We start from the raw sequence: 27685 nt of genomic DNA on the forward strand, positions 1-27685 counted from the left end.
TCGCACCTGCGCGAGACGCACCGTCGAAGAACATCTGCCACACTTCTGGTGAGGAAGTCACATTGGCTTCGGGAGGTTCATCTGGCAGATCTTCGAATAGATCGGTCTTCACCCCCAGCGGGTGACTAGCCATGAGATCGCAGATGGCTTGTCCCTTGACTGATTTCTGCGGCATGAAATGGATGTCGTATTGAGAGAGCAGAAGTGCCCACCTGGACAGGCGCCAGTTCAACGCTGCAGGTTGTGTCATGAAGACCCGAATGGGGTTCATTCGAGAAATGATATGGATTGTCTGGCCGACCAAGTAGTGCCGCATCTTTTGGATGGCGAACACCAAGGCTAAGCATTCCTTTTCGACCATTGGGTACCGTTGTTCGGCGCCCTGCAAGGTTCTGCTCAGGTAGTAGATGCCTTGTTCGTGGCCTGCATCGTCGTTTTGTGCCAAGAGGGCGCCTAGAGAATGTTCCATGGCCCGTATATATATGAGGAATGGCCTCCCTGAGATTGGCGCCGCAAGGACAGGCGGATTTGAGAGATAAGCTTTGATCTCCTCAAAAGCCTTTTGGCATGGCTCATCCCAGACGAAGGAGGTACCTTTCTTCATCAGCTTAGAGAAGGGTTGACATTTGCCCGAGAGATTCGAGATGAATCTTCGGATATAAGCCAGTCGTCCTTGAAGGCCTCTCAGTTCTTTAAGATTTCGGGGCGATTGGAGCTCTTGAATAGCCCGCACCTTGTCTGGATCAATTCGGATCCCTTTCGTCGTGACGACGAAACCGAGGAATTTACTGCTAGACATCCCCAAGAATGACTTGGTAGGATTCATCTTGAGCTGATGAGTCCTCATGAGTTCGAACATAGCCTTCAAGTCTTGGAGGTGATCTTCCTTATGGCGACTCTTCACGACCAAGTCGTCCACATAGCATTCGACCGTCTTTTGCAAATGATCTCGAAAGATCATGCTCATGGTACGCTGGTAGGTTGCGCCGGCGTTCTTGAGTCCGAAAGGCATGACGGTATAGCAGTACACCCCCATGGGAGTTCTGAATGCAGTGTGCTTTTCGTCCTCAGGGTGCATTTTGATCTGATTATACCCTGAGAAGCCATCCATGAAGGACATCCTCTCGAATCCGCACGTATTGTCAATGATGACATCCGTGATGGGTAAAGGGAATTCGTCTTTAGGGCACGCAGCCTTGAGGTTCCTAAAGTCGATGCAGATGCGGATCTTGCCGTTCTTCTTCAAAACTGGAACAATATTCGCCACCCAGTCGGGGTGTTGCTCCTCTCTGATGAAGCCGAATTCGATCAGCTTCTTTACTTCAGATTCGATCGCCTCCATGATTTGGGGGCGGAACCGCCTCTGCTGTTGTTTGACTGGCTTGGCGTCAGGGCTGATGTTGAGGCGATGCGTGGCGACCCGCGGATCCAGACCAGGCATATCCTCGTAATTCCAGGCGAAGACGTCAATGTATTCCCGTACGAGGGCGATGAGATCCTCTTTTTCCTGTGGGGGCAGGCTGCCGCTGATGAATATGGGTTTGGGATTCGCCTCAGTACCCATGTTCACCTGGAGGACTTCGTCTTCGGTTGGTGGTTCGCGCTGTTCGAAGCGACTGTTCCACTGGGCGTTAACATGGCGATCCCATGTCTCTTCGTAGAGTGGAAGTTGTTCGTCCTCCGCCATCTCGACGGGGTCTACTGTAGCCATGTTGACTGTAAGGCCATCAAATAGATCCCTCACGCTGACGTCTGAGTCCCAAGCCGAGGTCGTCGACGATTGGTCCCCCGAACATGCATAATCGGAGTCCTCATTGACGTAAAAGCACAGCTCCGATGAGGAGGAGGAGTAGCCTAAGCCTCTCCGAGTCCTGTTGAAGTAATTTGACGGCTTTCCTTTGGGGACGTAGGCGGGTTTGATAACCGTCTTACGTCCTCGGTCGTAATTTAGGCCCTCCAAGCTGGTGAGGGCGTACCCCATGTCGCTCATCATTCGTCTCGCAACTCGACTGTACTGCGAGAACTGGGGCGCTGGGTCCTCATCCTCAGATTCGTCCCATAGCGTGCGCAGGGGATGATCGATCCGACCGAAAATAATATCCTTTCGATAATTATTTCGGGCCGGTACAACGAACACAGCTTGCGATGACCTGATTGGCTGCGTCTTGGCGGCGCATGACGAGCATACCGGTAGTGTATGGAAGGCTCACTGTAGAGTTTCGACCATATTTCATTTGGCGCATCATCTTCGGACGTGGAACAAGACGACAAATAAGCAAAGTCGGATTTCTCATTCACGATAAATTTTTCCGCCTGAACAGCGTTGGTTACATGGTGACTCTCGTAACCAATTACAATTGACTCAAAGTCGTTCAGAATTAAGCTGTCACCGTATTCAGGCTCACTCGAGGGTTCGGCGTCGATGACGTAGCACGTCACCTCCGTCTTCATGTCGCCTATCCGACATTTCAGGCGGATTTTGCCGAGCGGCCGAGTCCCCGTGGCGTTAAAGCCGAAGATGGTAGTCGCAGTCGCGGAGAGACTCTTTGGTGGTATCCCCAAGTGTTTGATCAACTTCAGGGGCACGATGCTCAGCGCAGACCCTGGATCAACCTGGATCCGATCCACTTTCGACGAGCCGACGTATCCCGTGAAGTACAGTGGCCGGTCATGATGTGTGCTCTTGATGAGCATATCCTCATGGGTGAAAGTAATGCACGGGACTCGTCTTTCAGAGACTTGGCAGCAAGTTGCACATCCCTGTTCTGCCTCCGTTTCTTTCGAGAAATGGGTATAGAACGCCTCTGAGTCGGCCAGCGCCTCTTGGAGGGCCTCTCGGGTGGACCTGGACAACCGGAGGAGGTCGTACATGGTGATTCGCGTGGGAATGCTTTTCAGTTGCGCGAGCACGTTGAAGCGGAAAGGCTGGCGACTTGTGCTTGGTCCGTCTGGGTTGGGATGGGTTGCTGCGACTGGCCTCGCGGGAGGTCCTGCCAGGTTTTCCGCCCTCGCGGGATATTCTTTCGCAAATTCTTTCCCTGCCCTCGTGGCGAAGACGTTGGTGTCTTCTTCAGAGTCGGTTAGGGCAGTCATCGCCATGTCATCTCTACCTAGGATGGCGGAGACAACATTGCAGTGCTTCCTCTTAGCCTCCTTGGAAGGCTGTGTAGTCCACTGCTCGTCATGGAGGAGGTCTGGATGGACCCACATCACCTGCCCATCTGGCAGAGTTTGTGGGACCAAACCCTTTTCCCGCTGGTTGTGAGGATCGTCGTTAGTGATTTTCAAGACCGCCTTGGGGATAGGGATTACCCCTGCAGGGGCTTGAACCTCTGGGAGACCTGTCCCGAAGCTTAAAGTGACCATGTTCGTAGTCACTTGCTTCTGGACTTTCTCTTTCTTCAAAACCCCCGCGTCGTAGAGGGCTTGGAGCTTGTCCTTGAGGACGTAACATTTGGTTGTGTGATGGCCAAGGAACCTGTGATATGCACAATAACTTGGGTCACCGGTTTTGTCAGCCTCCTCAGGTTTGGCGGCTTCTGACAACTTAATTCGCCCACTCTTGAGTAGAGTGTCGAAAGTCACCACCACCTGGTCTTCTTTGAAATCATATTGCCGCTGGGGGCGTGGTTCAAATTGCCTGGGTTTTGGCTTTTGAGCAGCTTTCGGCGCCGGGGCGGTGTCAACAGCCATGATTTCTTTTCCCCTCGACCGAGGAGGATTCTTCGGCGCAGCTGGCTCCGCTGCTCCCTTCTTGGACTGCGGCTCTTCGGCCTCCAGCCTCTTGATCATATTTTCGACTTGCTCGCCTTGGCGAACAAGTTCCTTCCAAGTCCGAGTCTTTACTGCCCCTATCTTGGACAAGATGTGGATCGACAGGTTGTTGCGGCACATCTCAATCAGCGTCGCCTCAGAAACTTGGTCCCGATAGTGGACTGATCGATTCCGAAATCTCTTCACGAAGTCGTTGACCGACTCCGATTTCCGCTGCTTCTCAGCGAGGAGAGTGGCCATTGACACTTCCGTGTCATCATCGAAGAAGCGGGCGAGGAAGAGCTTCTCGACGTCGGCCCATGCCTTGATAGAGCCGGGCTCCAGTTTGCGGAACCACTCAAAGGCCACCCCCTTGAGGGTACCTATGAATAGTCGAGTAAGAATGGCGTTATTTCCCGTGAGAAATCCGGTCTGCGCCATGAAGTAGTAGATGTGCTGTGAGGGTGATCCCTTGCCATCAAATTGTACCAAGCTGATTGGCTTGAACTTTACTGGGTATGGGACCGTGTCCCATTCGATGGGGTAGGGACGTACCACCCCCAGCTTGTTCATGTTTTGCTGGAGCTTCAGCGGGTTGAGCTGGTCCTGGAACTCGTCGAATCTTTTGTCACGGGTGCTATCCCCCGTGTACGACGTTCCTATCGACGTTTTGGAAGAGTAATCGGAATGTCGATCATCCTCCGTCTCAGCCGCTGGGCGGTGAGGAGGTACCCACTCCTTGTCCCTAGTTTGCCGGGGCAAGGGGTGTTGGGTCCTTTACTTCTTCTTCTTGTTCAGCAGTTGCTCCATCATCTCTCTTAGAGAGTCGATGGTTGCCTGCTGTTCCTCCAGCTTTTGAGCCATCGACTGCTCGGTGTTGAGTTCGGTCATGTGCACTCTCGCCAGCGCGTCTTGACTTGAACGCGAGGTCTGGGATGTGGCTGCCGCCGAATGAACCTCGTCTTCACCGCAGGAGGGGGGTATCAAGGTGGAATAGTCAAACCCAATACTTGCCCCCCTGCGACTACGGGTTCGCTGAAATATGCCTTCTTGCCGGCGTCGAGCGAACCGAGTGTTAGGTCTCAGGACGGAGTCCGAGTTTGGCGAGTCGGAAAGTACCGCCTTCCCCTTATCCGTCATGTTAACTGTGGCGGATGAGAGCTCTAGGTCGTCAGCAGCGCGTCTTTTTTGGTGACGACGCCTTTGACGGGAGGGTCTTGGTCGAGAGGACTGTCGTGACAGTCTCTCGAACACGGAAGGTCTCGCCGTTCCGATGCATTGGCAGTCGGCGAGGACCGTGTGGATGAGCCTCTCGCAGTGGCACTGAGATTTCGCCTCGTGGATAGTGCGTTTGCGAGTCAAGAATTCTCTGAGGTCTTCTACGGGTGGTTGGTGACAACCTTGCGGTTAAGTATTCCCTGATTTTCTGTTGCGGAGTTCGGTGCAACCCCAGCTTCAGAGGAGTCACTCGTGTGAGTGTACAGGAGATTTTACGCCTCTCTTGTCGCGTTGGTGGAATGCTTTGTTGCTGGAGTTGGTGCGATCCCCTTGACTGGCCGAGTCTTCGATTGAGCAACTCCAGTACGTGGCGGGTTTTCAACCCTCTCGTTTGTAGAGCGGTTCCGCGAGAATCACCTCCTCTGTACCTTACGCTTATCCGCCAAGGGTTATGGCGGACGGATCGCTAGCTTCGAGGATTCACCTACTCGGGTAGGCCGTTCGTCGGTTCTGTTTTCGCATCGGATATGACCTGGAGAAGCGAAGTCTTCCTGAGCGGATGGTCTGTCGCCTTCGGTCGGCGCCTCCTGATTTGGAGGGCCTTCCGACGTCGGGCACGTTCGCCTTCTCGCAGTGTTTCTCGGCCTGTTGACTTGCGTTCAGGCCGTTGTGAGAAACGGAGGTTTGGGACCTCCTGTCTGACGGTGTTGCACTTGCTGCTGGCTACTCTCCCAGCGGAGAGCGCCACTGCGGGCTGTGGCAATACGGTTGTGCCGGAGTGAACGGCGTTTTCTCCGAGGCAGCGGTCTGTCGCCACATCTCTGGCTTGGCCTTGATCGATTGCGAGGGAGTGGGCTCCTCCGATGAGGCTCGGGGGGAACCCGTAGGTGCAGAAGCTTTGACCGTCTGAGGTCGGCCTCGGCGCACGACTCTGTGGCGTCTGCGGGATGCATCGCTGCCAGAGGAGGAGGAGGACAAGTACTCTTCGTACTTGGCCTGGTCGAACTCAATTTCTAGGGACTCCACGGTCGTCCCGACGGCAACCTCATCAAATTGAGCCACCACCATTTCGTTCGATGAAACAGCTTCTCCCACTGTGGTCGCCATCTTCTATATGGTGTAAATTTGATTTTCCGAAATAGGGAGTGTTCGTTTGTATTAATAAGAAAGCTTATTACAAACTAATAATCAAATGGTTACAACAGAAGCGGAGGGAATGCCCTCTTTGTTTTGTGTGGGGACTTTAGGTGGCTATAGGACGCTTCGCTCGATGCTGGTGTCGAGTCTGCTTCCCTTGGACCATTCAATCTAGGTTGCTGGAGAGCTTCCGTTCGCAGTAGAAGCTCAACTCGAGGGAGTTCGGGTCTGCTTAGTTCACTGGCGATCGGAGCTCGGAACTAAACAGTGGTGCTGCAATGCAAAGATTATGCAGAGAGCTTGGTCTCAACTCTTTTTCTCCAAGTTTTGTGACCTCTCCTCCAGTGTGCTGGAAGGGGCTTTTAAATGAAAGAAGGACAACTTGACTCATCCTTGAATTATGGGATGTGACCACATCTTCTTCAATGGTCATTCGAGGGATTATGCTTTATGTCCTGTCACCTAAAATGGGAAGGCCCATCCTTGTATATGAGGCAACGGCCGTCTGCTATCCGAGTGGACTTGACCAGCATTAATGAACCGTATTTATGAGTTCATAGGTTGATGAGGCGTCTGTCCGATCACTCGTACTGTGTGTGACCGTCCGGCGTGCTTTGAGCACGGTGCTTTCTCCTTTCCGGTCAGGAGAGGCGGCGAAGTAGGTGCACAGTACTCGAGTGGGTCTAGCCAACTTACCGAGTGCCGGCGGATCCAGCTCTTGACTCAGACAGCCGAGGTGAGTCGCATTTATGAATGCTCAGGTTGACTCGACACCTGTCCAGGCCTTAGTACTGTGAGCGGCTGCTTGACGGTCTGAGGGTACTGTGCCTTCTCCCTTCAGGTCGAGAGAGATGGGATGGCCCATCCCAGCACGTGGAGCAGCGGACGCCCAACTGTACTAGTGGCCTTGAGTCTTGCAGGCGGATTTGTCTTTGGACTCGGGCAGGCGAATCGCGTAAGAGGCGGACTTCCGCTATCCCAATCGACCTTAACTCGTGCAGGCGAGCCGATCGTTAGGCGAACCTAGAATCGAATACACTTAGCATCTACGCGGCTCAGGCCCAAGCTAGAGAACTAAACATACGAGTTCTTCTTGCAGGCAAATTTCCAGTAAGTCCATAGAGGTATTTTTTACCGTCTATATGTAGGCGTTGAAAATTACCTAGGTCTCCACGAGTAGCTCAAAGCTAAGAGAAGACGATAAACATCACTATCCAAGTTACAGAAGCTTGATTGACATCGAAGAACGCTTAAAGTGAATCGACGAACTACGTGAAGCAACGTAATTTCAGAATAACGAGGATACGAACTGATCGGGAGCCCCGCGTCGCTTACAAAAGGGGAAATGCCTCTCATATCCTAGTTTATTCCATAATGACCCAATCATTGGAGCTTATAGATCTCCTCGCTGGCTTTCCAACGTACTTTTAATCACTCAAATCCGAGTTCGGATGAAGAAGTTACGGAGGAAATGGACAAGCGTGCAAAATGGACTATCTCAGCCTAAGCTAAGACACCCCGAAGTGTCTCGGCCCAACGGAAACACCCCAAGATGTCTCAGCACGGTGGGAGACACCCTAAGGTGTCTCGGCCCGCCAAGGGTGTCTCCATTTAGGCAGAGACACCCAAGGGTGTCTCGGCCCGGGCAGAGACACCCAAGGGTGTCTCCATTCTCGTTGAGACACCCAAGGGTGTCCGTAGCCCTAAAAAGTTATTTTTTTCGCTGTTATGTAGTTTTAACCGTCTGGATTCTCTGGAGCTTATAAATACAGCCCTAGGGTCCTTATTTTTTTAGATCTGGAAATTCTCGAGCGTTGGTGAAGCCCTGCCGGATTGAAGATCAAAAGTGCACGAATTTCAGAGAGGAGGAGGAGTAGAGATCTGATCGAGTTCGTCAGCATAAAGAAAGGGAGCTCGTCAGATCTGCAGTTCTTCGGGTTCGTTCCTTAAGATTATCCTGTTGCGATAATCTTAAGAAGAGCAATTATCTCACCGTTGCCGAGATAAGTGCTACGATTTCTTGATTCCTTCGCGAATCAACGAAGCTCTGCCCGATATTTCAGCAATCAGATCAGATTGACGGTGGTCCACGGATATCAACATCCCCGTCACAGGCCAAGATCCCACGCAAGCAGCGGGCGATAAACACCCGTTGCGTTTGTTTGAAGAGAATTATACTTTTGTTTTGTTTTCATTGTGTAAAAGTCTTATAAAAAGACTAATTTTTGTTTTCATTGTAAACGTCTGAAGTTTGTAATGAACATCGCAATGAATCAAACAATTTTCTTCGAAAACAGTGATTTATGAATGTTTCTGAATTTTGAGTTTATTTCCTTCACTTCTCCATTTGAAATGAAAACAACTTAGTTCTTTAAAAGGATATATCTGAACTTTCTGATAGTTTCTCCATACATAACTCCTTGTATTTTTTTACTTTATAAATAAATATTATTAACATTAAATATAAATATTTATACATTATAATCAATTAATGCTAACCTATTATATTGATTTTGTAACAATATTAAGCATTTCCTCTTTTCTTTGCCAAATTTCAGCTTTTTTTTGTGATTTGAACTTTTGAGGGTGTGTTTTCCAATTTTTAAACTTTGATGGTATTTTATAAAAAATTTAAATTTTAAGTTGGACACTTATAATTTTTATGTTTTATGTATTGGTGATAAGTTTTTAAATGTTAGAATATTTCTCATAAATCTGAAAATTTAAAGGTATTTTTATAATTACTAAAATTTTGGGTTGTTTTTTAAATTTTTTAAATTTTTAGCAATCTGCTGATAATTTCTAAATTTGATGTGTACAAGTTATAAGTTTTAAAATTTTAGAACTTTTTAATAATTTTTTACTTTTGAGAGAGTTTTTGTAATTTTTGTAACTTTGAGGTTATTTTTTACTAATTTTAAATTTCTATGTGACTAATGGTAATCTCTGGAATCCATCTATGTTGTTTCTAAGTTTTAAAATCTCTGAATTTTAGAATGTTTTTTTGTAATTTAAACATGGCTAAATGGCACATATGTATCCTATTGTTTTGCTCTTGTAGTAGTTATATACCCTAAGTTACAAAACATAGCAAAAAAATACCCTAAGTTGGTAACTGTTTAAATTTAGGTAATAGTGTTAAAAATACATGAAAGGATAATAATGCCCCTCCTTAGGAATTAACCCCCCCCCCCCAAAACCCCCCCAAACATAGTGAAAGCTCTTATTTTCTACTGTTACCCATATTAAAGAGGAAGAAGAAGTTGGAGGTCACGAAACGAAGAAGAAGATGATGAAAATAATCTAATTTACAGGGGGAGGTAGGTAATACAGTAAATAATATAATAAATAAGGGTAAGAAGTATTCAAGTTGGTCATAGGTCCAACGCGTGGGAATATTCCAGAGAATATTCTCACAACTGGTTAATAGAAGATACCAACTTGTAAATTTTTACCAACTCAGGGTATTTTTTTTGCTATATTTTGTAACTTAGGGTATATAGCTTGTTCAAGAGCGAAACACATAGGGTATATAAATATAATTTAGCCTTTAAACTTTTGAGGTTGTTTCTACAATTTTTAAAATATTGAGGATGTTAATTACAAATTTTAAACTTTTAGATATCATCTTTGTTTTTAAGTTTTAAAAAGCCAAGGCGTTTTGTGTAATTTTAAACTTTTAAGGCTATTATATGCAATTTTTGAAACTTTTGGGTTTTTTATAATACTTCATGTATTATAATATGTTATTTACGTATAATTTCTTAATCTTATTTTTTCTATATATTTGAGCTGTAGGTAGTTCATATGGAGTTAATATATGATATAATTAGTATTTGGATAGATTAAGATTTAAGTGATATATTCAAAATAACTTTTTTTTAATTGTTGACCTATAGATAATTCACGTGGAATTAGATAAGATATGATTAAAATTAGAATAAATTAGGATAATAATATAATATTTAAAAAAAAGCTAAGGGTAATACTGACCATATAAAGATTTTTCCGAACTTGTACTTTTAAAGGGAGTATATATATATATATATATATATATATATATATATATATATATATATATGAGAAATATGGGCATGCTTGGTACCAAGCATAAAAAGTTATGTTTGGTAGTGAGGTGTCAAATTCCCCTACACTCATTCAAATGCGGGAACAAATTCACATAGGTAGTGAGTGGATGAGGATGTGACACATCACTACCAAGCACAAAAATTGTGCTTAGTCGTCTATTTTGATAAACATTAATATTCTCCACATAAAAAAATTTCAACTTTAATTGTTATACGTAAGATTTTGACTATTTTTTTTTGATATTTTTACATTAAGGTTACAAATTAACTTATCAAAGTTGATAAATTTATTGACCTGGGAGGAATTTTTTCAAAGTTAGTATTTGGGATAGTTTTGCTAATGTGGAGTTTGATGTGTAGTTCAACAAATATAAATTAGTTAAGGGGTATATATTTAAAAAAATCCTTATATGAGGGAAATAAACCCTTACAAAATTAAGAGGATTATAAGAGGTTTTCTGGTTTTGTGAGATGCCTTATATTTAGGGAAGCAAAACAACTATCTTATCCTGTCCACAATCGTAAGCGGATATGATAACCAATATTGAAACCAATGAAATATATATACATAAATGGTTTCATTTTTTTCATCGGATATTCATACAAAGGACAAATTTTCTAAACCAACCTATTTCGACTTTTATTCCCAAAAAACAACCCCATTCAAAAATAATTGCAAAAACCGACCTGGTTTCAGCCTCAGTGCTGAAACCAGGTCGGTTTTTTAAAAAAACTCTCCGAAACTTCACGGGAGTTGAACTCCCGTGAAGTTTCGTAGTTCAAAAAACTTCACGGGAGTTCAACTCCCGTGAAGTTTCGGAGAGTTTTTTTCAAAAACCGACCTGGTTTCAGCGCTGAGGCTGAAACCAGGTCGGTTTCTCTAAATAAATGTGAAACGGGTCTTTTTTTGGGAATAAAAGTCCAAATAGGTTGGTTTTGAAAATTTGTCCTTCATACAAATATTGCTTCAATTTTTAGCTACGTATTCAAATATGGATTCAGGATATCATTTGATTCATTTCCGATGTAGGTACAGTTATTTTTGACTTTTTTCTTTTCTCGAAAACAGTTGCATTTTGGGAAAATGCTTATTTTTTGGCTTATATGGATTGTGCTTTATTGAGGTAATTACTTATGCATTTGACTTATTTATGGTCGAATTTATGTTACATTAATATTTTATTAATGGTAACTAAGAAACTTTTGCCCTTTGAGTTATGCACTTGGACTATGACTATTTGAGAAAATAATTATCTCTTTTATGGAATAATTGAATTGAATCATGTTGGTTGTATTAGATGTCATATAATACTTTAAAAAAATAGTTGTAGATAATATATTTCAGTTTTCAAATCATGTTTTATCTACTTGGGCCAAAATAGATCAATACATATGTGATATCCTCTTATATATGATGTATAGTTGTCTGCCAAGTATCTGATCATATCTACAATTGCATCCACATCCCTTTCCCTAGTACCTGAACTATATCCGTTTATTTTATTAATTATTATTATTATTATTATTTGCAGATATGCATACGACTTCTTCCTTTTAACCGAATGTGAACATATTGTATATGTTTTTAGAAAACGGGTACAAATATAATAAGTCTCATACCAAACTGGTACCCGATCTGTTTGCACCCCTTGCTGTAATCTATGAACAAGAGACAGCCGCCAGGCCACGAGTCCCTTTGGGTGCGGCCCGCAGGAAGTACCACCACGAGACCCGACTACTGCTCACTATCTACTCCTCTTCGTCATCTCAATTGAAATTTGAGAGAGAGAGAGAGAGAGAGAGAGAGAGAGAATGGCATGGAGATTGCTACTATCTACCAGCTACATCAAACCGTTCCGTCTTCTTCCTCCTCCTCCTCCTCATCAAATCCCCTCTCCAATTCTCAATATAAACAATACCCAATTTCACTATAACAATAGCAACAAAACCAATAGCCGGGCATTGAACTTGAGAGGCCCAATTCAACGCCGGGCCCAAGATAAGAACAGCGCCGGCAGCGGTGGAGTCTCGGATGAGCAAGCCGAAGTAGTTAGAAGGGCTCAGCAGGTGGGCCTTTGGGCCGCAGAGGCCGCTTACATTCTTTGGCTTTTCCTTCTTCCTTATGCTCCTGTATGTATCTGACCCCTTTCATTTTTTCCTATTTTTTTTTGTTTTTATTTTTAATTAATTTATGAAAATTTCCCCGTCATTGAGAGGTAGACATGGGTCTTTAAGATCAAATGCCTTGTTTTTTTGGTACGCGGGAATGGATGGAAATGGAATGATCATTCCCATTAGGCATGGCTAACGGGTTTATTCGTCCCGTATCTCGTACGAATCCAGATTCATCAGGTTGTGTATTTGTATGAGGTGAATTCATTTGCTTGGTCACGTGACCCGTCTCGTCACGAGATGAGACGAGTCTCATTTGTCTGTCATAGCATCTCCAACCCTACTCTCCAAATTCCACTCTTCAAATTAGAATATCCAAATTAGAATATTATAGGAATATTCCAATTTAAAGAGTGGAATTTAGAGAGTTGCTCCAACCCACACTCTCTAAATATATTTTTTATTTATTTTGTCAAATAAAGCCATATAAATTAATAATGTTAGATATATTTTATATTAATAATTTTATTTTTAATAATTTATCTGGGAAAAAATTATAACATTAGAAAGGTATCGACGATAGCTTTAAAATGAACCCAATATTAATAATGCAATACAACATATTAAAAAAATAAAATCTGAAATAACAATAACAAAGCATACATCGATAGAACAATGAAGCAAACATAAACCTCTAATACAACATACCATAGGTCGCAATCATAAACCTCAAACATAAAATATGATAACAGACAATTAAAATTCCTTCAGGTCATTATATAAATTAATCTTAGTTTCATTTTAAAGATCTCAACGAGACCTTTCCAAATATATAATGATTTCAAATATTAGATTAATAAATTTTAACTATATTTACTTAAAATTAAACATCTAATTTAAATTACTAAGAATTATGGCGAAGTGGTAATTTTCAAGAAATTAAATAGTTAAAAGTGTCAAAATTGTAAATAATGAAAGTTGAATAGTAATTTAGAGAGGATTCACTCTCCAAATTTGGAGGGATCCCCATTTTGGAGAGTGGTTGGAGATGACCTCAGGGTACAGGACAAGCTGCCGCAAAAGACTTTTTTTGGGGGAGGGGGGGGCGGTTAAGATTTGCAGGGGGTGTTGGTTCATCTACTACGAGAATGAATAGCGCATTAGGAAAATAGTGTTTTCTATGGATTCCTTCTTAGGGGCTGTTTGGTTCGTTTCCTATATACAGGAAAATGCAATTCCATGTAAAGAAACACAAGTTTTGAGTTTTCTAACTTTTTCAAGAAGTAAATTATTTTGGTTTGGTTCGGACATAAAATTTGGTGGGAAACCATTGTATTGACTTTTCTTGTGTTTGGTTTGCATGGAAAAAAAAAGAAAACTTTGTTGATTTGATATTTCTCACTTTTCTTCTGTTTGGTTGGTTTTGAAGTGTGTANATTATGATCACCATGATAAGATTACCCCCCACTATAGACAAATTTATTCATGGGAGATAATCTTAATCATTTAAAAGTGTGAATGTAACATGAACAAATTATAATATCTCGAATTCATTGTAAATATCTATTTGTCTTAACAAAATCATATGAAACCTGAAATAACATGAATCAATTGCTATGAACTGCGTACCTGATTTGACTTGAAATATACCTGTTTGAGATGAAAAAAATCACACGAAACCTGTTTTCCAAGAAAAAAATAAACGAGACCTGTAATAATATGATTATTCATAAATTTATGAAATACGTACCTGAATTAGCCAAAAATTCTTATGAAACCTATAAAAAAACATATAAACAACCTGATTATATGTAAAAGTCAAAGATCGAAACAAAAATTGGAACAACCACAAACAACCACATGTATATGCAAATTATGGCTGTGAGCTTAGAACTTGTTTAATATCATCATCGTTAGCCATCCAGTGCAATATCAACAGATATTTCAGATTGCTAATCTTAGAAAAACTGACAATCATCATAGCCTAAATTGAGCACCCACAAACAGTATCAAAATTAACAAATCTTACCGAACACCTGAACACTAAAGTGAACACAAAACTGAACGCATGTAATTAGCATCAGGAAACACAGCTGAAGGAAAATGAATCAGGAAAACTGAACATTACTGATCAGGAAACACTAACCAACAATGAATCAAGAAACACCAAAACAGTCTGCCCAATAATCTCACCAAATATGAACCAACCAGGAAACACCAACCAATAACCAACCAACAACACCAACCAACCAACCAACTACACCAACCAACAACACCAACCAACAACACCAACCAACAATCCAGAGCACATATAATCAGCAACCAACCAACCAACCAATAACATCAACCAACCAACAACACTAACAAAAAATGTCTGCCCAAAACAGTCTCAAGAAAATACCAAGGGGCTAAACACAAACAGTGCACAAAAACTGGTCATATGTACACAAATTCTTATGAAACCTATAAAAAATATAACAAGCTGATTATATGTAAAAATCAAAGATCAAAATGAAAATTAGAACACCCCCAAAGAGCCACATGTATATGCAAATTATGACTGTGGGCTCAGAACTTGTTCAATAGCATCATTGTCAGCCATCTAGTGCAATATCAATAGATATTACAGGTTGCTAATCTCAGAAAAACTGACAATCATCATAGCCTAAATTGAACACCCACAAATAGTATAAAAATCAACAAATCTTGCCGAACACTTGAACACTAAAGTGAACACAAAACTGAACACATGTATTCAACATCAGGAAACATAGTAAATTAACTAGCCTTCTACCATTCTTGATTATCTAAAATTGCAAATTAATGACCCAATGAGAGGTATTTATTCCATAATTTAGCATTTTTAGCATGTACGACACAGAATAATGACGAATTTCAGATCTCAACATCCAGGCGACGAAGTAATTTCAGAAGACAGTGACGAACACAAACAGTAACTTTGAAAGATATTTCAGATCTAGAGTTTATTGAAGTTTATACCTCAATTTCAGCGACGCAAAAGCCGACGAGAGAAATCCAGGAGAAAGACGAAGATGGCGAACAAGAAGACGGCGAACAAGAAATTGCGGGAGATTTATGGCGGGAGAGAGGCGAGGAGGTAACCCTAGCGTCGCGAAAAAAATCACCGAGAGAATCAAGTGGGCACTTGTCAGAGGCGGTTAGGGTTTTCCTCGATTTCTCTCGGTTCGGGAAGGAAATCGGGGAGAGAAAAAAATCTGAGGTGGCGGCGTTTTCAGCGGCGTTTCTCTTTTACAACCCTAGAGAGCCAAAGCGACGAAAAGAAATGAGAGAATAAAAAAATCCAAGGTGTAGGTGGTGTCAGGCCCACAAATGGTTTTCCTTGGACCTTTTAAGCAAACCAAACAGCCCCTTAATCTACAAAAATTTTAAGGATAATTTTTTGTTATCATAGAATGCTTTGAAATCCCTTTTTTTTACCTTTTATGTTTGTTCCATAACATGAAAATATAGAATCCAATTTTATAGAAACCCTTCAATTCCTATTCTTTGTTTGGTTTGGAATGAATTTTTTTTGGGATAAATGGATGACAACACCATAGATAAACTTACCACTCACTAGTGGACAAAATATGAATAAGTAAGAAGTTAGGGTAATCTTATCCGTTTGCCAAAATTCAAAACCGAAAAAATCATGACTCCAACGGCTAGTTCTAAGGCCTTAGAGGCTATAAATTGGATTGAGGGCTCATGGTGCTAATGTATCCCTCATTCTTACTGTCATATCAAACTCTCATGGTTGGCAAGTTTCATCTTCTCCATCAATATGATATCAAAAGAATGCCCTCAAAATTTTAAAGTTTGGTGCGATTGCAATCTCCAAACACCCATGAAAGTATGCAAAGTATGGTAAAATAAGGGGAGGTATTATTGAGGGTGTGCAAAATACCCAAATCAAGAATGCAAATTTTTTAAATGGGCTCACGAAGGAGGAGAAATAAGTAACCAAGGAAAATCAATTTGTTAAAGAAAACAAGTTTGGAGATAAATATTTTTTAAAATCAAAGAGGCTGAAGAAAAAATTGAAGCTTGTCGAAAAACAACTCTTAGCTTGGATTTTTTTTTGCAATTTTAGTAGTGATATTTTGTATTATTTTAATTATTGTAAACCGCATGTCATATACTTGTACTTACAAAAACTATTGATATTGTAACGAAAAAATTTATTAGAATTGAGTAAACTATCATTACAAATCTAGTTGATATTATATGGCTCAGAAATAAGTCATTTTGTCAAAATTGAATGCCACACCTACAACTTATAGGTTTATTGTGTAGAAAACGACGTTGAATTGTTCAAAGTGTTGAAAAACGTGAAAATTCAGTAGCCTGAGTGTGGTGCGTGCCACACCCAGGTGTGACAGAAGTTGTCTGCTACAATTCAAGGGTGTGATGCGTACCACACCCGGGTATGATAGAAGCTGTCTGCTACAATTAAGGGGGGTGATGCATACCACACCCGGGGTGTGGCAGATGCTTTTTTTGATTCCTAACCTGTTTTGGATTGTGTTTTGTTATAAATAAAAATACGTCGTTTTAGGGTTTAGGAAAAGAGATTACCAGAGAATTAACATTGTTTTGAGCACTTTGAGAGGGAGATATTGTGAGGGAGTTGAGATCTTTGGTTAGGGTTATATTTGAGAGTTTGTGTGAGTTGTAACTCGTTGTAATTCTCCTTCATTTAGTGAAATCTCTCCATCCTCTTCCCGTGGACGTAAACAATTGCCGAACCACGTATATCTCTGTGTTTGTGTGATTTTGACCGTTATTTTGGTGGATTGTACTCGTGTTTGGTTTTGGTTCTTCTCTCATCGCTCGTCGACTCGTTTGGTTTGCGAGCACGCTTCCGCACGACACGCGATAAGTGGTGTCAGAGCTCAGATTTTTAGATCTAGGGTTTTGCATTTGGTGGAGGAAGCTTCGCTATTGGAAGCTTGGTTCTTAGAGATCTAGGCTTCGATGGAGATGGCATTGTAGAGTTGCTATTGGAAGATTTCACTTTTCTCGTGTGGCTAGGAGATCGTGTTGGAACCCTATCTAGGGTTTAGTTGGGTAATTTGTCAATTCTATCAAGTTCAAAATTTTCTTTACAATTTAGAGTTTACAAGCAATGAGAGAAGAAGTTGATGTAAGCAGCAAGGCTATGACGAGTACAGTTCAGATTGTACTTTAAAATACGAAGATCAGTGTGATGAAGTATGACGGTAAAATTAACTTTGGTTTGTGGATGAGTGATGTGCAAGATGCATTGAATGTTCAAAATTTAGAAGAGACCATTATGGTCCATAAGAGGCCACCGAAGTATGATGAGGCGGTATGGGACAAGATGAATCAAAACATTTGTGGGGTAATCTAATCTTGTTTGGAACAAGAATTAAAGTATGATGTGATTGGTGTGACGTTTGCGATGAAGATGTGGGAGATTCTCAACAATAAGTACCTTACGAAGAGTGTTGAGAATCGTTTGTACTTACTGCGAAGATTGTTTAGATTCCAGATGTCTAAGAGTACCTCACTTGCGGATCATGTGAACAACTACACAAAGTTGTCTGACTTGGCGAACGTTGATGAGAAGATAACAGATGAGTACAAGGCGATTAATTTGTTAGGCTCCTTACCCGATGAGGAGTATGATACATTCATGCTCACTTTGTTGAACGGTAGATCTTTCTTCACCTATAATGAAGTGACTAATACGTTGACGAATTACGATCTGAGGAGGAAGGACAAAGAGACTTCTAGAGCTAGCACTTCAGGAGAGGTCTTGTCGACGAGAGGAAGGAGTCCCAATCCAAGAGGTGATAATCGAAGCAGGTCAAAGTCAAGGGGCCACTACCAATTAGCGAAGAATCATTGTGCTTTCTGTAAAAAATAAGGACATTAGAAGAGAGATTGCCCGAAACTTAGAGAGAAGGAGAATAGCAAGAAGGACCCGAAGGCCAATGAGGTGAATGTTACTAAGAGTGGTAACGATTCCGACGATTCATACTTTCTCTATTGATCATTGCAGAGGTTAATTATGCGGATGCATCGGATTGAATGCTGGATTCTGGTGCTACTTATTATGTGACTCTTCAGAGAGATTGGTTTGTATCTTTCTAGAATATCGATGGGGGCGTGATAGTCATGAGAAATGATCAATCATGTGGTATTTGTGGGATAGATACAGTCATGATTCTGATACACGATGGAGTTGTTCGAGAGCTGAATAAAGTGATTTGTTCCTCAATTGAAGAAGAATTTTATTTTCGTTAGAGCTTTGGAGGCAAAGGGATTCAATTTGACTTTTGAGAACGATGTAGCAAAAGTTACTAATGAATCTTTGATAGTGATGAAGTCCGCAGTAGAAATCTTTACTAATTGAAAGGGAGCATCGATATTGGCCATGTAGCTTCAGCTGTTTTAGAGGCGGACGCGAGAAGACTTTAGCACTACAGATTGGGACACACAGGTGAAAAATTACTACAAGCGTCGTGCAAGCAGAGGCTATTGAAGGGAGTCAAGAGTGAAAAAATTGAATTCTGTGAGAAGTGGAAAGATTGAATTCTGTGAACATTGTGTTCTTGGCAAGAAGACAAATGTGAAGTTCGGGACAGCCGTACATAGGACGACGAACATCTTAGATTACGTGCACACAGATGTTTGGGGTCCCATCAAGACGACATCATTTGGTGGTCGATATTGATTCGTCATGTTTTTGGATGAGTATTCTAGGCATTGTTGAGTGTATACAATAAAGCATAAAAATGAAGTCCTAGAGTTATTTGTGGTGTGGAAGAAAAGATTATAGACTGAAAAAAAGATCAAGACGTTAAGATCCGACAACGACGACGAGTACACTTCAGACCCCTTTCAGCAGCTATGTCGAGACGAGAGCATAGAGAGACACTTCACAGTTAGTCATACGTCGTAGCAGAATGGGGTGGCAGAAAGATTGAATCGGTCTTTACTGGAGAAGGTCCGATGTTTGTTATCGTAGAGTGGTTTGGAGAAGATCTTTTAGGCTAAGACACTTTCATATGCGAGTCACCTTATTAATAGGCTTCATTCATCTGCGATTGAGGAAAAAACCTCTATGAAGATGTGGTCGGGAGAGCCAACACGTGATTATGATCAGCTCAAGGTATTTGGATGCCCTGCATTTTATCATGTGAAGACTGATAAATTAAAACATTGAGTTAGAAAGAATATATTTGTTGGATTCAAGCGTGATGTGAAATGATATAAGACTTAGGATCCAGTTGATAAGAAGATTGTGCTGAGTAAAGACGTCACTTTCAATGAGGCTTTGATCTTGAAGCTTCCTAGCTCTCATCAGGTGAAGAGCATTTCGACAGAGGAGATATCACAGGTGGTGGAGATTGATGCATCTCCACAGTGTCCAGATGGTCCCGTATCCATTAGAGTACCGACTGAGGTGACTCCAGGCGAGCATAACGATAATTTTGAGGATACAGGTTCAACAGAGCAAAATCAGGGACCGACGACTCAGATTCATGATTCAATTACGGTTCGGAGACCCATGAGAGATATACAGTTGCCAACTAGGTATACTAATACAGTCATTGCTTATGCACTTTCGGTGGAGAGTGTCGATGTAATGGTTCCTACTACATTCAGAGAGCTAAGCAGAGTTTAGAGGCTGATTTGTGACAGGAAGCTATGCGGGAGGAGATAAAATCTCTTCAGAAGAACGACACATGGGAGCTTGTTGAGTTTCCAAAAGGGCGGAAGGCTATTGGTTGCAAATGAGTGTATATGAAGAAGGAGGGCATTGAAGGCACTCTGATGAGATTCAAAGCTATGTTAGTAGCGAAGGGTTATGCATAGGAAGAAGATATTGATTACAATAAGGTCTTTTCTCCGGTAGTGAAACACTCTTTGATTCGGATCTTGCTAGCTTTGGTGGCATAATATAGTTTGGAATTGGATTAATTGGATGTGAAAATAACATTTCTTCATGGTGATCTTGATGAGAAAATCTATATGACTCAGCCATTGGGGTTTCGAGCTGCAGGGAAGGAGAAATTGATTTACAGATTAAAAAATTGCTATACGGATTGAAGCAATCTCCGTGACAATGGTATAGACGATTCGATGAGTTTATGCTCGGTCATTTGTATATTAGGAGCCAGTTTGATCCTTACGTGTACTATCATAAGTCGTCAGGAGGTGCGTACATTTATTTATTGCTTTATGTCGATGACATGTTGGTTGCTTCTATTTTCAGATCCGCTATAGATGAGTTAAATGTACAACTTTCGAAAGAGTTCGAGATAAAGGATTTGGGTAAAGAGAAACACATGTTGGGGATGGAGATCGGCAGAGACAGAGATAGGAGCAGAATTTATTTAGCACAAGTGGTTTATTTGAAGAAGGTGCTACAACGATTTAATGTGAGTATGAAGACGAAGCCAGTTAGTGTACCATTGGGAGCCATTTTGAAGCTTTCAGCTAACCTTTCACAAAAACAGTTGAAGATAGAGAGTTGATATAGAAGACTCCAAATACGAGCGCAGTAGGAAGTTTGATGTATGCTATGGTTTGTATAAGACCGAATTTATCATAGGCAGTGACATGGTTTTGAGATACATGCACGATCCGGGTTCGGATCATTAGGATGCTGTGAGATAGATTTGGAGGGACATTCAAGGTACTCTCAACGTTGATTTGGTTTTTGAGGGGGACACTAGCGGTGAGTAGCTATGTATTAGATACGTAGATTCAGACTACGTTGGAGATTTGGATAAACGCTGATTGACGGTGGTATATGTGTTCACTTTGACCCATGCGCCGATGTGTTGGAGATGCACCTTGCAGTTTACGATGACTTTGTCGACGACGGAGGCAGAGTATATGGTGATTACGGAGGCTGTTAAGGAGGCGATTTGGTTTCGAGGACTTTTGGAGGATCTTGGTGTTTCGTAGCGATCCATCACTATTTATTGTGATAGCATAAGTGCTATTTATTTGGCGAAGAATCAGGTTTTCCATGCACGGACGAAGCATATTGACATTTGTTATCACTTCGTTCGGGATGTTCTTGAAGATGGGGATGTGAAGCTTATGAAGATTCACACAAAAGATAATCCAGCGGATATGCTCACGAAGGTGGTTCCGAGCAATAAGTTCGATCATTATAGAAACTTATTATAAATTCATGATTGTTGAGGCCTTTTGAGACCGTTTGGATGAACTACGAGGGCCTTGATCCATTGGGAGAGGGGTTACGTAGGCAACCACATTAGTACAGCCGGATTTGGTGATACGACGCATTGGTGTTCATATTGGTGTCGACTCAGTTTTGAAAACATTTTGCTGATGTGGAGAATTGTAGAAAACGACGTCGAATTGTTCAAAGTGTTGAAAAACGTGAAAATTCAGTAGCCTGGGTGTAGTGCGTGCCACATCCGGGTGTGGCAGAAGCTGTCTGCTATAATTCAGGGGTGTGGTGCGTGCCACACCCGAGTATAACAGACGCATTTCTGATTCCCTTCCTGTTTTAGATTGAGTTTTGTTATAAATAGAAACACACGTCTTTCTACGGTTTAGGAGAAGAGATAACCAGAGAATTAGCATTGTTTTGAGCACTGTGAGAGGAAGATATTATGAGGGACTTGAGATCTTTGGGTAGGTTATATTTGAGAGTTTGTGTGAGTTGTAACCCATTGTAATTCTCCTCCATATAGTAAAATCTCCCCATCCTCTTCCCGTGGATGTAGACAATTGTTGAACCACGTATATCTCTGTGTTTGTGTGATTTTGGCCGTTATTTTGGTGGATTGCACTCGTGTTTGGTTTGAACCACGTATATCTCTGTGTTTGTGTGATTTTGGCCGTTATTTTGGTGGATTGCACTCGTGTTTGGTTTTGGTTCTTCTCTCATTTGTGTTTGTGTGATTTTGGCCGTTATTTTGGTGGATTGCACTCGTGTTTGGTTTTGGTTCTTCTCTCATTGCTCGCCGACTCGTTTGGTTTGCGAGCACGCTTCCGCACGACGCGCGATAACTTCTGCCACACCCGGGTGTGGCACGCACCACACCCAGGTCGCTGAATTTTTACATTTTTCAACACTTTGAACCATTCGATACCGATTTTCTACATATTGTAGATTGCATTCTAATAATGGATTGCCTCACCTAGACATTGCCGATTCAATATAGGTTGCATTCTCATCATAGATTGCTTCATTTGGACATAAACACTATAAGTTAGATCGCATTCTCAGTAAAAGACAATCATCAATGCCAAATATTAACTATGGAGCATCACAAGTTCCAGCAGATAATAAACTGAAACTAACAAAAACTAACAAGGAACAATATATGATATATCATTTAATCATTCGAAACCAACAAAAACCAACAACAAAATGGACAGGGAGCATCACAAGCTCCAGCAACTACTCAATCGAAATGGACAAGGAGCATCACAAGCTCCAACAGAAGCTATACTAGCAGGTAATCAACTGAAACCAACAAAACCAAATAAAGAGCACCACAAGCTCCAACAATTTATCAATCGAAACCAACAAAAACCAACAAGGAGCATCACAAGCTCCAACAGAAGCTATACTAGCAGGTAATCAACCGAAACCAACAAAATTTATAATAGATTATTAGCATGTAAAGAGCAACTAGCATGTAAAAAAATCAAAGTTCAACTCCCAAAGCATCCATGATGAATAACCATCCATGATCAAATATGAATTTAAAAAAAAAAATGGATTATTGATTTATACCTCCGATTGCAAAGGCACTGTTGCAATTAAGGAGATCAAAGTTCGACTACCAAAGCTCAAAATCAGGGCTGAAAAATTAAACCTTCCAATCAAAGCGCAAAATCGAAGCTTGGGATCGAAGGTCGAAATTGAAGGTCGAAATCGAAGAACGAAGCTCAAAATCAAATGCACCCCTTGACTTCTGACTAGAAATTATACCTCAAAATCGAAGCCACAAATCACAAGAATAAAACTGAAAGCTTAAATGCCCAGATCGAAAATCATAATCAAATCTCAAAATTGGTAATAAAAAATGAGGATCGTCAGATCCATTTGCGTTTTCAAAGGGCGAATCATCAGATCTACTCGGAATGGCCAAGGTAGGTGAGGCGAAAACAGGAAAGAGAAGAGGTGGGAGGAGATTAGCGGGAGAAAGGGAGAATGATTCTAGGGTTTTGTTGTGTGGCGTCATTCGAAAAAGAAATGAATCTGAGAGAACTTGGGTTTTTTAATCCAAGATAATACAAGGTGTCAGTTTTTTATCTCAATTTCAGCCAAAGCCCTCTGAATTGGTTTCTATAAAGACCCCCACCATTCTCAACTTTATAGAAACCCTAATCTATAAACTTGTTGTGAACCAAACATAATAATAGGATACCACCAGATTACTTTTTTTTACAATAATACCCCTGTCAAATCCAATTTCTATTCATACTGCTAATATAGGGTGAACCAAACACCCCTTTATACAAATGAAGATTAAGGATTTTGACTAGAAGTTATCGCATTAGTTTTATTATTATTGATTTTTCTTTTGAAAAGTCCACCAACTTTGGACCATTTACCCATGCTGTATTTACAATTTATATCATTCACGTTAGATGTTTATGGACAAAAAATGAGTTTCTATTTCAATACTTGCATAACATAAATGCATTTATTTATGATGACATTTTTAAATATAATTATAGTATTATACATCATATGATTTGTGTGGTATTGTAAAAAAACATAAGGGGTTGTGATAAATAATAAAGTAGAAAAATTATAGAATTAAATAAAATTACATTTTTTAGAAAATACTCCAATTGAAATTGTAGTTTAGTGGATAATATTAATCAAAGTACCTAATTGACAAGTATTATAGAAACAACATATTTTTCACAAAACCTAAATATCTAATTGCATTCAAAAGTTATAATTTTCACAATGTAAAGAAACAAAACCTAGATAATTTATTGAGAGACATTAGAGAAACAATACTAAATAATCCTAAAAGAGCTTAATTGAGAAATAGCCTAATGCATGTGGAATAGAAGCGTAGAATTTTTTTTTTTTGCATAAAAATGGCATTTGAGGAGGTCAAAGGAGGAGTTCACAAACAAAACTTAATACTTTTTAGTTTGTCGTGGGATCTGGTTTTCAAAAACAAAACCTTTTTCAGCTATAGTCTATCCTCTTAGAAGTCATGGGTAATTGGAAATAAAGAAGGGACTGAGAGCTTTGTATAGACCCCACTAAGTCTTACCCATTTGATCACTGGGTGAAGTTTACTACTTTTGATTAACATTATGCTATATGTACTATTAAAAAATTATAACGCTGGGGCCACTGCCCCTGCTGGCCCCCTCTAGGCTCGACCATGCTCATCATGGGACTGGTGAACTTCAAAAAATTCATTGCTTTTTCCCCTTTTTTTGTTCTTTCATTTTTTCCCACACTAGTATTGTTTTGAGTTACGTAAAAACTAATATTTGATAATAATGTAATACAAGTGTAACAATTACAAGAAATGAGGAAATATAAATGGAAGAAAAATTTCATAAAATAATATAATAAGTTCACACAATCATTCAAATTTCAAAATACATTGGAGCAAAACAGAATATTTTATTACAAATAATTTTTTGAAGCATTTTGCAACATTTTCTAAAATGATAGTGATAGACTACATATCTTCTATGGTTTGGTGTCTTCATCATATTTGAGTTGTACGAATGTTGAACTTGCTTCCTCGCTTATCAGCATTATTTTCTTCAAATTTTTCTTCAAATAAAGATATTCCTTGCTTCTGTCTTTCTGCGTCAAACCAATCCTTCAAGCATATAGTCATCTCCAAGTGCACTGGCGTCAATCGGCTCCTCTGATCTGTATGTTCTCTACCACATATAGAAAAAAGTACTCTCAGATGCAACTGTAGACTCCAGAGGTGTTAATATATCACATGCCATGATGTAAAGCACAAGAGATTGTTACCATTGTGTTTTCCACCATCCGAGAATGTCATAACTTTCCCAAAGCTCATCATCATTATCACCTGCATCAACTCTGAGACTATTAAAAAATGAAGTAAGTTCATTAGATCCACGTTCACCTAAAGAATCTCGTTCTTGTTGTTGCACTCGTTCCACTTCTCAAACTTCAACTACCTGTGCTGGAAGATGTTGGCGGTAGTACCATTTAAGCATCTGTAGAATGAGGTGATACTTCAGAGCTATATAATGAATAAATTGTCTCTAGCATTTTGTTAATAAAGAGTTTTGCATCAATATCATGACCGTATTGCATATTATAAAAAAAAGTAGTTATCAAATACTTTAGATTAATAACTATAAGTCATAGGATCCATTTTCGCAGCTAGATAAAATAAGTTAGGTATCTATTCAAAAATTTTCTTGAGTTTTAGTTCCATTTGACAAATAGCATAAAAAAGCTCAGCATGATTTCTGTACGTCATAAGCAAGTTAGAAATTTCAGTAAGATGATAAAAAACTAAATTAATTGTGGGATTGTAAATTCCAAATAATGCTTTTATTGCAACCTCAAAATTTTCAAAAATTTACAAAAAATCACATAAGCAATCCACTCCTAAGTTATGTACATATACGGACACTTTTCATTCATTTCAAAACATTGAGTTACTTTTTTATAAGGAATGCAAAGATTAATCATGTAATAACTAGAATTCCAGCGTATTGACACATCCAATTAAAGAAGCCTTTTTGCTAAACCAAGTTGTTTATCAAAATTCTTAAAGTTTCTTCTCCTAGATGAACTAGCTTTCATAAATGTAATATTTTATATAATTTACCAACATATTTGTCTAATACTTTCAGCCCAACTTGTGCACACAAGTTGATTAAATGAAAAATGCATGGTACATGAAAAAGTTTACCATCTAAAACTAGATTTAAAACCTCAATGAAATGTTTAATAGCAGCAATATTTTCACTACCATTATCGAAAGATATAGAAAATATTTTATTTTCAATTTCATAATTTTGACAAGTAGCAAAAGTAGCATTAGAAACATTTGTAGCAGTATGTTTTTGCTCAAAACCATTGAAAGATATCATACGTTTTCGCAAAGTCTAGTTTTCATCAATGAAATGAGCAGTAACACATAAATAATGAACCAAAGTCAAAGCTTGCAAAATATTAGAAGTTAAAGAAACTCTTCTAGCATCAGTAGTGAGCATTGTTTTCAAAACACTTCGGTGATCTGCAAAACAAGATTTTATTTCTGTTGTAATTGTTTGCCTACTATTTTTTTTGAAATTAGAAGCAAAAAAGGTCTAAATAAATTCTATCAAAGCATCATTTTTGCGACTAGACCAAGCAAATTCCCGCCTAAAAAATAAAACTAGCTAAAGCATACTTAGCAAACCCGGGTTTAGCCCTCCAATTGGTTAGTGTACCAGACTCGGCTACAATTTGTGCTTGATTAGTAGCTAAACCATGACCTTTTGCATGTTTTGATTGATAGTGTTTATCTAGAACACTGGTACCATAAGTGCTTCCATGATCATAATTTTGTTTACAATAGTTACATTGTGCCTTTTTTTTATCATCTTTTTCTACTTGTATAAAGTGTTTCCACACCCACGATGTTTTGGCTCTTTTTTGGGGTTGGTGGTTGTAGATTTGGGGGTTTTGTTCTTTGTTTTAACTTGTGTATTATGATCTTGCGGTGAATCAGAAAAAAAGTAAACTGTGTTTGTGTGCGCATGGGTGAGGATGAAGCTAATAGTTGTTGATAAGATGAATAAGGAGGGGGTAAAGGAAAGAAGGGTCCGCCCCACTACCACTAGTATATGAAGAAGTGTAGGGTGTACTACTACTATAATCTACCATAAAGCCAGAAAGATTGGACCAGTACAAATCTAGAATAAGATTGGGCATATGGTGTAAATCCGGTGGAGTATGATGACGAGGAACACTGCTGACTTCGGTGTAAGTGTGGAGGGGGAAGAAGTGTAAGCACCTGATGAATTGTCGGCAGCTCCGGAATAGCACCTGGAACTGAAAGAAGAGTTGCGCTCCGTAACTTGAGAGATTAAAAACGCTAGAGAGAGGGAGATGAGAGTAGACATTGTAGTAGGAGATGAGAATTTGGATTAAAGGGAGAGAATTTAATATATTTTTAATAATTTCGGTAAACAACAATGGCTAGGCCTAAGAATGACTCTTTTTCTAAAAAGAGCTGTTATTGTTGACTAGTTTTAATTCGAAGGACATCACGCACAATCTTTTTTTAAATAATTTTTTGGTTAGCAATAATGACTCTTTTTAGAGCCAGTGGAGAGAGAGTGGTTGCCACGTGGCAACCTCTCTCTCC

The 27685-nt window shown here is 40.4% G+C and overlaps 1 protein-coding gene across 2 annotated transcripts in view; it reads left to right on the top strand.

Moving 5' to 3' along the window:
• LOC109820001 overlaps positions 11883 to 27685 on the top strand; it is a 25184-nt gene continuing 9381 nt past the window's right edge. The window contains exon 1 of one of the 2 annotated variants that reach the window (XM_020386033.1): positions 11883 to 12326. In XM_020386033.1, the coding sequence (XP_020241622.1) occupies positions 12009 to 12326 (318 nt within the window). In that variant the 5' untranslated portion in view covers positions 11883 to 12008. The remainder of the gene's footprint in view (positions 12327 to 27685) is intronic. The other variant, XM_020386034.1, reaches the window with a different exon arrangement.

Source organism: Asparagus officinalis, chromosome 8 (genome assembly GCF_001876935.1).
Source record: "Asparagus officinalis chromosome 8, Aspof.V1, whole genome shotgun sequence".
Classification (NCBI taxonomy): Eukaryota; Viridiplantae; Streptophyta; class Magnoliopsida; order Asparagales; family Asparagaceae; genus Asparagus; species Asparagus officinalis.